The sequence below is a fragment of the Anabas testudineus genome, chromosome 8, assembly GCF_900324465.2.
Source record: "Anabas testudineus chromosome 8, fAnaTes1.2, whole genome shotgun sequence".
Lineage (NCBI taxonomy): Eukaryota > Metazoa > Chordata > Actinopteri > Anabantiformes > Anabantidae > Anabas > Anabas testudineus.
In genome coordinates, this window is record NC_046617.1 from 11,945,496 (window position 1) to 11,960,847 (window position 15,352).

Below are 15,352 nucleotides of genomic sequence, written 5' to 3' on the forward strand. Positions count from 1 at the left end.
GGGTAAGTCATATAGATAAACAGTTCCTTTTGTGGTGTGCTGTATCTACATTACAGCACAGTCTGTTTCCTGACTGTGTGTCTTTCAGCTGATAGAAATTACTCTTCATTGTGGGATTGTATGTGGTATCTGTTGCTTTTATGCAGAATACTCTAGAATATTTATTCCTAATCTATAACTCACGTTATTTGTGACATACAAGGTGAACTTTAAAGGCTGCGTTTCAGAGACCATGTTGCAACCTTGGCCTAATAAATAATTAAAGGAATAATTAGTTTAGAATTAAAATATTCTTATGGATCCCAATAATCATGTTGTGACACTCATAAGAAACCTTAATTTGAGATACTGGCCAGACGAAGAAGTGCTGTAAAATCTGTATCAGGGGCCGAATCCCACATCAAATGAATCAATAACAACTCAGAGACAGCAAAAGTGGCCTTTTAATCAGACTTTAATAATCCTCCAATTTCAAGGCTTCACAGTAAAAATCACTTGCTTTTCAATATGGCAACGCAATGACAGGACAGATGTATGGGTGTCAATGATTCAGTGCATTCACAACATACGAAAACACATCACATCAATGTCTAATAATAGAGCAACAGTGATCTAGGTGGTGACAGTTTTTCAGTGCGGCGGACCATTCAATTTATAATGCATGGGATTCAAAGGGATGAGGCTGGGGGATGGGTAGGGTGACATGAGGTTTGGCAGTTGGGTGGGATGAGTGGTATTAGGCGACTTCCTCCTCTCCCTCTTCCTCGAATTCGCCCTCCTCGGCGGTGGCGTCCTGGTACTGCTGGTACTCGGACACCAGGTCGTTCATGTTGCTCTCAGCTTCGGTGAACTCCATCTCATCCATGCCCTCACCAGTGTACCAGTGGAGGAAAGCCTTACGACGGAACATGGCCGTGAACTGCTCGGAGATGCGCTTGAACAGCTCCTGGATGGCTGTGCTGTTGCCGATGAAAGTGGCAGCCATCTTGAGGCCACGGGGTGGGATGTCACAGACGGCTGTCTTCACGTTGTTTGGAATCCATTCGACAAAGTAACTGCTGTTCTTGTTCTGCACATTCAACATCTGCTCGTCCACCTCCTTCATGGACATGCGGCCCCTGAACACTGCAGCCACAGTGAGGTAGCGGCCGTGACGTGGGTCACAGGCGGCCATCATGTTCTTGGCATCGAACATCTGCTGGGTGAGCTCGGGCACAGACAGGGAGCGGTACTGTTGGCTGCCCCTGCTGGTGAGGGGGGCGAAGCCTGGCATGAAGAAGTGCAGACGAGGGAAGGGCACCATGTTGACAGCTAGTTTACGGAGATCAGCGTTGAGCTGGCCGGGGAAACGCAGACAGGTGGTCACTCCGCTCATTGTGGCGGACACTAAATGGTTGAGATCTCCGTAGGTGGGGGTAGTGAGTTTAAGTGTGCGGAAGCAGATATCATAAAGAGCTTCATTGTCAATGCAGTAGGTTTCATCCGTGTTCTCTACCAGCTGGTGGACGGACAGGGTGGCATTGTAGGGCTCCACCACAGTGTCGGACACCTTAGGAGAAGGCACTACACTGAAGGTGTTCATGATGCGGTCAGGGTACTCCTCACGGATCTTGCTGATGAGCAGGGTACCCATACCAGAGCCAGTACCACCGCCCAGGGAGTGGGTGAGCTGGAAGCCCTGAAGACAATCGCAGCTTTCAGCCTCTTTCCTCACTACATCAAGGACGGAGTCCACCAGCTCGGCTCCCTCAGTGTAGTGGCCCTTGGCCCAGTTGTTTCCAGCTCCACTCTGACCTATAGTCAATCACAGTTTGGGAGTTTTTTAGAAATGATTTAAGGAACAGGCGACAATTCACTAGTTAAATGTAGATTCTTTATAGTCACAAAGCTTACCAAAGACAAAGTTGTCAGGCCTGAAGATCTGCCCAAAGGGACCAGACCTGACTGAATCCATTGTACCAGGCTCCAGATCCACCAGGATGGCTCGGGGTACATACTTTCCTCCTGAAATCAGGCAAATATATAATGTCTTCAATGTAATTCTATGTAATTCTTAAGACCTTGTGAAGCATAATGTAAAACAGGGGTGTGTATGCAAATCACTGTGTGTAGCTGGGTAAGTGAAGTAAAATGAGGGATTGTTCCCACCTGTGGCCTCATTGTAATAGACGCTGATCCTGTCTAGCTGCAGGTCGCTGTCTCCATGGTAGGTACCGGTGGGATCAATGCCATGCTCATCACTGATCACCTCCCAGAACTGAGAAAAACAGAAGGTGTGGTGGGAGAGAAAAAGACATGCTAATTAAAAATAAAATCTTTATATATAAAGTTCAAAGTCTGCTGCAAGACTTTTTACTTCTGCAGTGGAGTACAGGTCATCAGTGCAGTCCATTAGTCTGAAATGCCGAGTGTCTCAGGAGCTTTCACGCATAATCTGATGAGTAATAGTATCTTTATACAAACGGCCCGTACTATTAATGTTAAAATAGATGAATTTGCAAATCGCATACGTCTAAAATTAGGACGTTCACCGGCAAATTGGCTTGAAAAGAAGCAGAGTTAAAAATAGGTCATGAATGTGGAGGGGGAGGGGAGGCTGCCCCCACACTCACAATAACGTTACAGTACTACGTTTAGAGAAACACTTTGCATGTTTATATAAAATAATTATCATTCGACAAATAATACAAATATCAAAGTCAATTCCGCATGCAGTGATTAAAATAAAATAAAGTCTGTTTTACAACAATGTATAAATTCACGTGTGCGTGCACCTTCACGCCAATGATGCCGTGCAGAGAATATCTATGAAGTCTTCTGTGATTTCAAATTGAATTCACTGCACGAAACTTTAATCGAGAGAAAAGACTCCGCATTAAGTTTCTTCTAGAGAATTCTTGCAGGATGGATTAGAGAGCTCCTCATGAGCGGAATGCAAAACTGCACAGAGGGAGAAAACAAAAGTACAACAGTACCTTGGCTCCGATCTGGTTTCCGCACTGACCAGCTTGCAAATGCACAATTTCGCGCATTTTCGGTAGATGTGCAGGAGGACGATAGAGCAGGAGATGGGAATTTGACCGGCAAGGACTCACGGGATGATGGCTCCTGCAGAAGACTGCACGGGATTAGTTGCACCGCCTCGAAGACCGTCTACTGGGCTGAATCGGTGGTGCAACTTGACGTCATCGCCATGGTAACCAAAGACCGGAGGAGAGAGGGAGGAACCAAGACCCGTGGAAATGGCGGATAGGATGCGAGGAGCCGCATCAGTCTTCAATAAGATTTTCATTATTCTCGTGGACTGACGGACTCCCCTACCCAACCCCCTAAAAAGCAAAAAGAAGCTACACAGTTCATCAACAAGGTCACTACTGAAACACTGTTTTTTCATATTGTTAACACAGCATCAGTGAGCTGATGTTGAAAGGACAAGGACAATGACGTATAAAATGTAACAAGTTCACTTTCAAGATAAATTATAGATTTTTCAACAGTAACAATTTCACATTTTCCCCACAGAGTTTTTGGCGCCATGAGGTTTGCACGTTGAATCTCTAAATACTAACACTGGTAATGACAAATCTTCACAATATATACACTTCCTAGGGTGTGCAGCCATATTTGATCAAGAGCCTTGTGATTTTTATTATCTGCTTAATTTCACTGGTTATCCCGTGAAAATGGTGTTGTGTTACCTTTCGTTATAATAACCTAACACTGACATGTACTTGTCAGCTAACAGACAACACAGCAATACAAAACACATGGCGGATCGACAGACACAGGTCCATCATTTAGTTCTTTATGTCTAAGACAGCATCTGTCATAATGCATTCAGAATCTGAATCTGAAACATCCCTACAAGTATATAGTTCTAAAAATGTGCAGTTTACATAGATATGTGTTAATGCAATGCCTTTTCTCCTCTGGTGCCAAAAATAGAGATGAAATGATCACTGTGTTGTCTCAACTATTTTTGGATGTTACCTGTTTGAGTACTGATCACAGTGCCAAGGAAAGAAAAAGAGGAAGACAGCAAATGTCAAAGATTATCCCACATTAAAATGCAATCTATATTTTATGATGCATCAACCTAAGACACTATCCAGCCAATACTATCAGTGTCTTAGTTTGTCTACAGCACAATATTCATGTTTTTTCTTGTGACCTGATTAATTTGTGACCTGAAAAATCCTGTTGGTGAGAAAACTATGACTATGCTGAGCTGGTTCAGCGAGTTTGGGTCAAACTCAAGGCTACACAGGTTGTTACTGTGTAGCCTTGGGGTGTTACCATTAATGTCAACACTAAAACATTCACATTAATAACCTGAATGATTACATTCCAATCATTCAGAGTTAGCAATTAGTTTTAGCTCTGCCTCAGCTGGCCAATAGGGCTGTATTTCCTGCTTACCAGTCCTGCTACATACAGTGTGTTCTCCACACTGCTGCTTGATTTGTTACTCACAGGAAAACCAGCAGCATTTACTACTTTCATGTCAAGAACAATGGACCGGCAGCACATACCTTCTGAGACAATTTGACTCGGTGTTCTCCATAATGTTGCTGTCGACAGAGGAATCATTAAGGACCTAAATCTGAGGACTGTATACAGTTTGGAACGCTGTGGATTTACTTGATTGAATACAACTACAACGTAATGATCATGTCATTGCCAGAGGAGGATCTTACGTGCCCAGTGTGCTGTGACATCTTTACAGACCCTGTTTTGCTGTCATGTAGCCACAGCTTCTGCAGGGGCTGCCTGAAGCGTTGCTGGGACTCAGGGTTACGCGAGTGTCCAGTGTGCAGGAAAAGAGCCTCCAAGTCCAGTCCTCCCTGCAATTTGGCTCTGAAAAATGTCTGTGAGGCTCTTCTTCAGGTCAGGAGACAGAGTTCAGTGGAGGAAGAAATGATGAACTGTAATCTGCATGGGGAGAAGTTAAAACTCTTCTGTTTGGTTGACAAACAGCCCATCTGTGTGGTGTGTCAGTCATCCAAGCTGCACAAAACACACGACTGCTCACCTATAGAAGAGGCGGTGCTGGACTGTAAGGTAAGAGAAATTACAATAACAAAAAAAAAAAAAAACAACTTGCTAAACAGGCTTTTGTAGTCTTTACGGTAACACCTAATAATATGCGGTTCCACGAGTTTGCCCTCAATCACATTGTTACCTTTTATTGATTTTATTGAATCCGAAACTAAAAGCATGCACGTGAAACTTTCAGGATGAACTCACTATATCCCTCAAGATCTTGCAAGATAAATTGGACAGCCTCAAACATATTCAGAGGAACTCTGAGGACATGTTTGGTTACATCAAGGTAAGCGGCAATGAGGTGGCACCACTTCCATTATTTGTTAAGAATAAAGAGTGAAGTAAAATGTTGCAAAAATCTGCTTTAGAGTCAGGTCCTGAGCACGCAGAGAATCATCAAGGACCAGTTTGAGCAGCTCCACCAGATCCTCTACGAAGAGGAGTCGGCCAGATTGGCAGCTGTAAAAAAGGAGGAAGAAGAGAAGACTGCAAGAACGAAGGAGAGGATTAAAGACATTTCTGCAGAGGTTCAGTCTCTCAGAGAGACCATCTCCATCATACAGGAGCAGCTGAAAGAGAACGATATGGTTTTATTGAAGGTCCATTAAGTCTATTTTACTTCAGCTTTTTAATCATTGTCTCCAAAAACCAACTGTACCACAATAACACTCCTATGTTTTTATATTCCAGACTTTTAAAGACACTCAGGACAGGTAGGTCAACGTAAATATCAATTTGCAACATGAATTAATTTTCTTTCTTGCTTTTTTGTGGCATGTTCTAAGTGTAAAATATCTGCTGTTGTCACAGATGCAGAAGCATAGCGTTTGGTTCAAACAGCATGTCTGGGTTACTGATTGATGTGACCAAGCATCTCTCCAACCTTAAGTATACAGTCTTGGAGAAAATGCTGGCCCACGTTGACATTAGTGAGTGCATTTCAAAGTTAATTGGAAGAGTAAAATAGTCAAACCCAAACCCTGTTTAAAATGAATCTTTCTGACTTATTTCCTGCCTCCTAGCTTCAGTGACTTTGGACCCAAACACGGCTCACCCCTGCCTCATCCTGTCTGACGACCTCACTTCCCTCCACTACTCAAAGCAGCCCAGCCATTGCCCTGACAACCCAGAGCGCTTCCACATGAGCGCTGAAGTGGTGGCCATGACGGCACTCGGCTCAGGAAGTCACCGCTGGGTTGTGGAAACGGGAAGGAATCAGGATTGGCTCCTGGGTGTGGTCTCTTTGTCTGTACGCAGGAATGTTGAGATCTCTGCTCGACCTGAATATGGCTTCTGGACCTTGTGTTTCCGAGACGGTGCATTCAGGGCAATGACGTCCCCACCCACAACACTGACACTTTCAACAACACCCAAACAAATCAAAGTGCAACTGGAATACAACAAAGGCACAGTCTCTTTTTTTGATAATGTGAACGATACCCTCATTTATACATTTAAACACACATTCACAGAGACTTTATTTCCATATTTTTATACACAGAGCAGTCATCCATTGAGAATAATGCCAGAGAAGGTACTTTTTACAATGTTGCGTCAATAAGAAGATGAAGCATTTTACTAATTATGCAACTATCTCAGCCCTTAGTGGATCAATTATTTGTCACTGAGGACAGGAATAGTAACAATGAAGGAAACTCTAACACACACGCATTAAAAAGGTCTGTGCCTTAAATTTCCAGTTAATTCCAACTTGGACAAGTGATGCTCAATTTATCAAGTGCACTAACGGCCTACTTTGAAGGATTTTGTACATACTGCTTGTTGGCCTATTTTGTACACACGATGGCGCCAAAGTCAAAGTAATATTGCAGGTGTTTTAACTGTGTAGACAGCAGCTGTGAAGAACACAGTCATGAATTTTGATTTTCCACTTTGTTCTACATTGATGGTACATATATGAAGTTAGAAAACTAATATTATTAATGTGTTGCTATGCATTGAAATCTACTAATTTAAAGGACATATGACAGAAATAAAGAGAAATAAAACCATGAAATTTTCACTGAGATAAACAATAATTTAATCTGAGCATTCGGGTACTGCTGAAAGCTTCGTTGTAGGTACATTTTTTTTTATCAGCATAGGAGCTCATACAATATGTGTATGATTTTTTTAATGCAAACCTAAACAGATGAGTTTTGTGCTGGTGATTTTTTTTTGTTTTCCGCTGAGACACGGATGCAGCACGTTTTAACACAGGTGTCTGAGAGGAAGGGGACCTTCTCCAGACGGGCCAGGTAGACAAGTGGTTGGGTGGTGCTGCTGATGTTGAGAAAGGCAAAGCCTGTGGGCTGCACATAGCAGCGAAACACATCAGGGGAATAGTGATCTTCAAAAGGGAAGAGTGCTACAGGTGGCAGGTAGTTAAACACTATGATACAAAGAATGGAGTACACAATCTTGAAGGCCTTCTTCTTCATGGGGTGCATCTCATCTTTTCCCGAACTACGGGGCCTTTTCAGGGTCCACAGGATGCTCACGTTACAAACAACCATCCAAATAAACGTTGCCAGGACCTCACCAGTGAACACCTTCTCGAAGTTGGGGAGGCCTCCCACAGTCTTTGCTCCAGAGTAGGCAAAGGTGAGGCAGAGTACCACCACTGATAGGCTTATCCTGTATTTAACATGTTTGTGCTGCCCAAATGCAATTGGAAAGAGCACAGCCACGAAGCGATCCAAACAGATACAGGAGAGAAACAATGGGCCACTGGTGTCTTTTACGCCGTAGGAGAACTTAACCGCAGACCACACCCCTTTGCTGTTCCAAAGGTAAAGATTAAGGAGGTTAATGGGGGACATGACACCAAAGTAGGCATCCATGAAGGCCAGGCAGCCCAAGTATATGTCAGAAGTTGAGGGCTCTTTATGATTGCGGATAAGTATTGCAATGACGAGTAAGTTGGCAGGGATTCCCACAACTATGTTGATGCACTGCAGGGTCAGGTCAAACAGGATGGCCTCAACCTGATGATCACACCCATCAAACACACTGAAGGGTTTAACTGTGGCATTGATGCCATCCGCGGTAACGAGAGCGAAGTGAGTTGGGAGAGAGGTTGAGTTGAATGGGAAAGATACATTTCTCTCCATGTTTGAAAAAAACAAAACAAAAAACAGGACTCTGATGGGAGAAAAATAAGAGTAGGGTTAAAAAACACAACCTGTGTCATGTCAAACATACTGTTGTTTCTAATCTGTTGAGAAGCTTATCCTCAGTAGAGGTAAAGTAGCTGCAGAGTAAACTGAGGCAGTTCCCACAGAGCAAAAACATGTTACAAACACCGTCAGGGCTTCTCCTTAGGCTGTTATCTTGTTACTGTGTCTGTGTGGACCTTTTTCTGAGAGCTACGACTCCCTAGATACAGGGACATGTAACTTACTTAAGGGACCCATGATAAAAGCACCGCCCTTTCACAGTAGAATAAAAGGGCAGCTTTTCCTAAATTAAAATGGCAAAGTTCATATTCTGCACTTAGACGATTGCCTGAGATGATTGTTGCTAAGGCTGGTGGAAATTTTCCACAGCTTCTAAAAGCTCCTTCTCTGAAATTAAACCTTTCATAAAGCTCATTCCTGACTAGAAAAGCATAATAGCCTGGAAAAACCTATTGATGACTGGACTGATTGGAGAAAAACTGGAGTCACATATGAAGCAACCCTTTATAGGTGTCCTTGGTCTTGAGCTCTGTGTCTGTCTTCAGCTCCTACAGGAGGACTGCAGTTTTTTCTTATATATCACATTCTGGTCTGGGCTGTGTGACTATTTGGAACAGCTCAGAGCAAGGGCTGATTTGCACGACCTCTTTGAAAATGTGAGTCCTCACATGCAGTACACCTGAGCTCCCTCAACTAAATGGAGTAGAGCCAGAGGCTGTGATCGTTCCTTGTACAGTCATCAAGGGGCCTATTCTGGTTTATCACGGTGTTGTTTCCCCCTGCTTCCTCGGTGGATAGTGTTCCTCACCTCCCTCTGCTGCTGGCTCTGCCTCTGGTCAAACACACTCCTGCGGGACTAATCACACTGATGAGGAGTGAAGCTTCTTTGCAAAGATGCTCGTCCCTGGAGTTGGCAGACTTAGTCAATTGTGTTTTTCTTTAGGCACAGTGGAAACAAAATAAACAAAACAGAATATTAAATACCATTTCGGAGCATTTAATTAGGTTTTGAAGAAACTACACTATTAACTGATCTACATCGCCTGTAGTATTAAAAATATTGAAAGCTGAGTTGCTTGTCATTGGGTGCAAATATTTTGTGTTTAAATATATATAATTTGTGTTTTTTAGGGCATTTATACAGCTAAAAATACATCCACTAATAAACCTATATACTGAATGTAGTGCACCAATGCATAAGGACCTTTGGTGAGAGTGTAAAATGTTCTCAGCCACACACTGAGGGTGACGTTTTGAGGGACACGCAGTGAGGGGAAACCCATGTACCTTCAATTTAACCATTATTATATCAACATTTGCAAAAATGAGAAGAACTACTTTTTAGGATTTAAAGCAACTATTGTAATAACAAGTGAAGGTTAAAATTTGTTGATTAGAAATTAACTTGAAAGCCCATGAAGAACTATATAATTGACCTGCGGATCTTTGTAAAAGTTCAAACTGTACCATTTTTACTCACCAGTATAGTATATTCTTCGGTGCTGTGCAGTATGTGGGATGTAGTGCATATCAAACATCAGCGTGCGTCTTAGGGATCGATTTATAACTTCTCCAAGGTGTCTTGGCTTTGACGTGACCAGGAGGGGAGGATCTTCTGCAGTTTTTGGTGTCATGGAGGAATAGTGACTCTGTTAATCTTAAGATACCTCTAAGCGTTCTCTGGAGACCTGCCACCAAGATCTGGTATTGTATTGTCCCAGAGAAAACAGCTTGTGTTTGCCCCAATGTCTGTGTGATTCTTTACCCCGGGCTGTCAGTTTGGACTTGACATGGGGAGTCAGCGAGCGTCTCCTCGAGTATCGTTCTCACTCAGCCCTTTGTTCTGTCCTTCTGTTAGTTGAGATGCTGAGCACAGTTGAACAGAAACAATGTCAACAGCCAATAGCAAAATATTATCCAAGCTTCTCTGTTCTTAAGTGCAGATTCATCATTGTAAAATAAAATCAGCCTTCTCTTGTCTTGCTTTTGCTCGTTCAAAGAAAACAGTACAGCTAGTGAAGAGTCCCTGAAGTGTTCAGTGCTTAACAACTGGATGGGGGAATAAAAGCACAGTTTGAAAGAGTGTAAAGGCTGTGTGTGAGTATGTGTCCTGGTTTATTGGGATTGATTGTTTCACACTGTAGTTAATTGCATTTCAACCTCTGCTCGGGTGAGTTGAACCCAATGTTCTGTTCCCATGTGAACACAAAGACAAAACCCACACTGATCCATAGTCTTATTTATGTGTAAATCACCAGAGAGATGCAGTGAGAGACACTCAGAGAGCGGGGCAGTGTCATTTAAAAGCTTAACCTGTTTTTGTTCTAGGGGGCAGTAGTGGTCTGCGCTTCGTACATCCAACATTTACTGCAGGGTCTCAACAAAAGAACTTTGCAGACAAGATGCAATATATACACTATATTAAAATCTCAGTATGAAAACAGTCTGAAAGTCTTCCCAAAACAGGAAATGAGCTTTGGAACATTCATCCCTTTACAAAACAACAGCAGTTGTATGTTTTCTCTTTCTGTTTCGTATTAAAACATTAACTCAACATCATGAGATGAGGATAAGTGAGAACAATCCACAGCTAACACAGTTTGGAGTACCATTTGTTATATATCCTGCAGTCAATGTGTTTGTGCAGAGCAAAATAAATAAGACAAAACTCATGAAATATAATCTACTTCAATTTGATATTCTTAGGACTCAATCAAGAATAAACCATTTGTATGAAATGGCACAGGAACCCAGGTCATATTTTGGGCAGCTCCAGTGGTTCATGTAATTGTAGCCGAGTTGAGTCATGTCTTATATAAACACTTTGTAAAATAACATTGTTAGGAAATCACTGTCTCCTTTCCTCATTTTTTGTCTCAAATACATCATTGCAGGAGGTGGCTGTGGTAGAAGGCATTAGTAGATAGTGGGTGACCAAGATGCCAAAACCAAAACGATATGAGTTGTTGTTCATACTGTGCAGAAATCGCCTACACAAACTGAACATTTAGTAAGAACTGTTTGGCTCAGACACTAAGAAAACATATACATAAAGTGAAATTAAAACAATAGACAGTAAAAGTACCAGAATACCAATGCAGTAAATACTGTATGTGTCAGAAGCTGTGTAGGGCAACAAAGAACAAAACCTATAAGACATTTTCATGCTTTATTTCCCCTCTGAGACACTGTGGCAGTGAATGCAACCTCCCCTTCTTTACTTCCACACATCTGAGATGGCAACGTTGTCGATTGATGATGTGCTTCCACAGAGAGGCTTCACTCCTGTTTCTTATTCCACCTCTTTTTCTCTCATTTGACTTTAGGCACATATGTTTCTGTTATAGCCAGTTTTTGAGGGAAGGACAGACAACACCCCTAAAAAACACACAAGTATTGTGAAATGCAATATATCTGACCAAATCACATGATAATTATTCCCACTTTCTGTTATTATGTTTTTGGAGTAGCTCTCGTTATATGATTTCAACAACAATAGAGGATACAGTTATGAAAGAAGGTGTTCATATAGTTTAAACAATCCATGTTCCCACTCAGATTATTAATTCACTAGTGAAGTTCTAAAATGATTTTAATTGGCCAAGCCCAAGACTTCTTAACTTCCTGTTAGTGACAGTGATTGACTACAACTGGTAGCTTCTTTGTGCCAACATAAAAAGTGCACTGGTTTGACCAACATATGATACAATGGTAAAGTCCAAGGGGCTCAGTGCAGATCTGAGATAAAGGATCATAGATTAGTATAGTAGTAAACATCCAAACATCTGCAGATTCTGAGCTCATCAGTTACACAAATTATTGTATATCTTATTCCAAAAAATGAATGGTGGTGGAAGCATCATTGTCTGAGTCTGGTGCTGCCAGTGGATGCGTTGTGACCTGGCATTAAGTGCACTGAGTAATGAAGAAGGAGGACTACCTTGTCAAACCTCAGCTAGACTACACAGTACTACTCACAACTGGGTGTTCCAGCAGGACAAGGAAACCCAACACACGTCAAAGTTGGTTGTGGAATCGATAAAGAAGGATTTTTGAATGTCCGTTCCAAAGCCCTGAACTCAACCTCATTGAAAATATGTAGACCATGCTTAAAAGGTAGGTCAGTGCCAAAAAACTATAACTCTACTAATTCTGCCAAGAGGAGGTGTTGAATATCCAGCCAGAAATATGCCACAAGCTTGTTGATGGCAACCAAAAGTGTCTGCAAACGGTAAAACTTCCTTACTGTGTGTGTAGTTTGACCCTGTATGTTTAGTCTGTTTCAGTTTCAGTCTGTGATGATGACAGAATGAACTGAAGCCTGTTCACAAACAAAAAGCAGCTCAAACATATCATTAAAGCCCAGTCTGTAAACTTTCTTTTTTAACTTCATTTTCTGTTGCCTGGAATTATGTATGTATATTTTGAGTACATAATAACAGAAAGAGGGGAAATTTATATGTGATTCGGTGAGATTCATTTCACAACAATTGTGTGTTTGTAGGCGTGTTGTCTGTCCTTCTCTACAATGGTTGAGTGAGTTAAAACTGTCTATAACAGAACTGAAGCCGAGAGATAACGTGAGAGAGGCAGAATAAAGAGAGACAGAGAACAGGACGAGAGGAAAGGCAGAGTTTCATTTTTAATATTGGTTCATGTACAACAACAGCTCCAAAAAATATATCGTTTTTGTTTCTTTCCAGACTGTAACAGCATGAAAGCTGCAGGAAAATGCCATCATTACATATGTGCAACAGATCGCTTCCATAGTGGTGCAGCAGTTGTTTTAATGTTTATATTCAAATGGGTGTCATCATTAACTGCTTGTGCTGTGCGCTAGAGGATGAATGGATGTTTGTGTGGGGTAAACAGCTGCTGAGCCGACTCCTTTTCATCGGATGTCTACAGTTGGAACTAACTGAATGGCCTGTAGCCAAAATAGGAATGGGCGTCCCACCAGCTTTCCACCCATTATTACCAATTATGCCACTCTAAATGCAGTAATAACCATAATTATGGCCCCTTAGTCTTGGGGCGACTAACCAACCAACAAACAAGCCAGAGTTTCATTTAGCAATCACTTCTTAATGGCATTAATTCTGAAATCAAACAACAGGATGTGATTTAGCATTTTTCAGGTTTTAAACGGCATCAAGGGCTAAAAGAGAGGACAGGCTTCTAAATTTGCCTGTGTGTCATAATAGCAGGTGTTTGGTAAAACCTTTGTTAAAACCTAAATCCAGTTCACTGATTCCTGTCAGAACAACACAGACTGGCACAGTTGTAGTTAGTAGTAAAAGGAAAAAAGAAAAAACACACAAACAGATCCATTTCAGCTTTGTGTTGCAGGCAGTACTCGGTGTCACTGAAAACTTCACAGAGCAAAATGTTTTGGATGGAAATGAAATCGCTCTCTGGGAGCAGAGTCACATCGAAGTGGTGTCAGTATTGAGGTTATGTATAGAGGTTTTATCCTGCTCACTGTATGTACTGTATCATTTTATTAACTCATCTGAAAGAAAATCAGTTTATTATATTATTAATTTTATTATAATTAGCTATATTATTAATAGATTTATTTTTAGTTTAGTTTAGTCCACTTTTCACACATACCTCTTACTGATCCCATTCACACGATGCATTGGCTCCATTAAGCCTGGATGTGTTTTGGTGAATGGGGAATCAATACGAAGGAGGAATCAGTTTCAGATGTTGAATAATGTATTTAGTTTTTTTTATTTTGCTGTGATGACAGGATAGCTATTTGCAGCTTTATGCTGAACAATTTTATTATTTGAGCAGCAGAGCATGGTAGGAGGGGTTACCTATCATCTAAACAAATGTACTTGTCCATCGGCGACTCTAATGAATCTGTACAAAGACATTTCTGCAGGCAGGCAGAATTTGAATGAGCCAAATATATTTGGAAATGCTGACATAAGATATGTTTGGCCAGTTTTGAATAATATGCTGGTTTGTTCAGGTTCGGATGTCCTAACTCCCTTTCCCCCTTTGCTGAATTTACATCAATGTGATGGCACTATAGAGCTCATAGGTCAACACAGAAACATGCAACAGTCAGTGACATGCCTTCAGTTCCATAATTGGTTTAAATAGGAATTTAAACAGACTTTTCAATCAAATACTGCATCTGAGCTCTTGTCAGACGTTGCCAAATTGAGCCTTTTGGATGAATTTAAGAGGGAAAGTTATCTCTGCTGTCTTATCTGTGTTTGTAGGATTTACTGGAGACTAATAAACTGCAGCAATCAAGTCTTTGCAGACACATGAATGCGGTTTGGATTCTGTATTACACGACTTTAACATTTTGTTTTTGTGGATTCGCAGAAATTTGTAACATGAGCTCTGCTGGAGAGTTGGAATTGTTGAAAAGTGCATTTGAAAGAGGGACATGTGGAAGTAGATGGTGTCTTTGTTGGTGTGTGCATGAATAGGGAGATAACACTATCTGCCAAATGGTCATTTTTACACTCAGGGACACGGTCCAACTGTGTGACATGAGTTGCTGGGTTCTATTGTACCTCTGTAATCCACATGAATAAACACCTGCCTCTGTTCTCAGAATAATTATGAACACTGTGTGAGCTGCTCTATCGCCGAGTACAGTAGCCTCCATTGAAGAAAGCACTGCATCCATGGCTACACTGCTTTTCACATTATGCGCTGTATCCCACTAAAGGTGAGGAGAGTTACCTACGTATAATGAAAAACTCTCTTGCTTATCATTTAGTTTCCATCACTGGATCAGAATTAAAGTATTTAAATGGCATTACACACTTACTGTCTAAATTTAAAATGTTAATGTTGTAAGTAATATAACAAGAAATTATTTCAACTAAACCTGAGGCTTGTTCTGTTGCTTGATGCTTGATGACATCAGTACAGATATAGACAAATGTGTTGCTGTTGTCTGGGGGTGGGATGGGGGACTAATATTACCAAATGTGGACCATTTTAACTAACTGCGTGCCTTGTAGATTACAACTCAATTAGAATAAGCTACCCTGAAAGTCAACAGCTCTCTGAATTGTGAATAACCATCTAGTATTTTAAGCTACTAACGGTCAGTTATACCAGCTGGACTGTGCAAACAGAGGAAAACATAG

At 41.4% G+C, this 15,352-nt stretch overlaps 3 protein-coding genes across 4 annotated transcripts; 1 reads left to right on the plus strand and 2 right to left on the minus strand.

The window, feature by feature from the left end:
* Window positions 1–424: 424 nt before the first annotated feature.
* zgc:153426 (tubulin beta chain) lies at window positions 425–4,786 on the minus strand. Of its 2 annotated transcripts, none has more exons than XM_026358304.1 (5): window positions 4,698–4,786; window positions 3,096–3,329; window positions 2,149–2,257; window positions 1,894–2,004; window positions 425–1,794 (listed from the first exon to the last, which is right to left on the minus strand). In XM_026358304.1, the coding sequence occupies exons 4-5, from the start codon at window positions 1,952–1,954 to the stop codon at window positions 737–739; spliced, it is 1,119 nt and encodes a 372-aa protein (XP_026214089.1). In that variant the 5' UTR covers window positions 1,955–2,004; window positions 2,149–2,257; window positions 3,096–3,329; window positions 4,698–4,786; the 3' UTR covers window positions 425–736. The 2 variants fall into 2 exon arrangements, with proteins under 2 accessions (XP_026214089.1, XP_026214083.1); XM_026358298.1 differs by having other exon boundaries at window positions 2,976–3,329.
* Window positions 3,343–7,054, plus strand: LOC113160834 (E3 ubiquitin-protein ligase TRIM39). The gene is made up of 6 exons (XM_026358287.1): window positions 3,343–5,061; window positions 5,237–5,332; window positions 5,415–5,645; window positions 5,737–5,759; window positions 5,857–5,975; window positions 6,069–7,054. The coding sequence occupies exons 1-6, from the start codon at window positions 4,666–4,668 to the stop codon at window positions 6,605–6,607; spliced, it is 1,404 nt and encodes a 467-aa protein (XP_026214072.1). The 5' UTR covers window positions 3,343–4,665; the 3' UTR covers window positions 6,608–7,054.
* A 136-nt stretch (window positions 7,055–7,190) lies between these two features.
* On the minus strand, window positions 7,191–8,159 carry LOC113157453 (G-protein coupled receptor 183-A-like). The gene has a single exon (XM_026352956.1). The coding sequence runs from the start codon at window positions 8,157–8,159 to the stop codon at window positions 7,191–7,193; it is 969 nt and encodes a 322-aa protein (XP_026208741.1).
* Window positions 8,160–15,352: the final 7,193 nt, after the last annotated feature.

Excerpts from the sequence above, each read along its gene's own strand:
- LOC113157453 (XM_026352956.1), bottom strand. The coding sequence starts at position 8,159 with ATGGAGAGAAATGTATCTTTCCCATTCAACTCAACCTCTCTCCCAACT.
- LOC113160834 (XM_026358287.1), top strand. The coding sequence starts at position 4,666 with ATGATCATGTCATTGCCAGAGGAGGATCTTACGTGCCCAGTGTGCTGT. Across the intron at positions 5,760-5,856 it reads TTTAAAGACACTCAGGACAG|ATGCAGAAGCATAGCGTTTG; the intron begins GTAGGTCAACGT and ends CTGTTGTCACAG. Across the intron at positions 5,976-6,068 it reads GCTGGCCCACGTTGACATTA|CTTCAGTGACTTTGGACCCA; the intron begins GTGAGTGCATTT and ends CCTGCCTCCTAG.
- zgc:153426 (XM_026358298.1), bottom strand. The coding sequence starts at position 3,032 with ATGCGCGAAATTGTGCATTTGCAAGCTGGTCAGTGCGGAAACCAGATC. Across the intron at positions 2,258-2,975 it reads GAAACCAGATCGGAGCCAAG|TTCTGGGAGGTGATCAGTGA; the intron begins GTACTGTTGTAC and ends TGTTTTTCTCAG. Across the intron at positions 2,005-2,148 it reads CTATTACAATGAGGCCACAG|GAGGAAAGTATGTACCCCGA; the intron begins GTGGGAACAATC and ends GCCTGATTTCAG.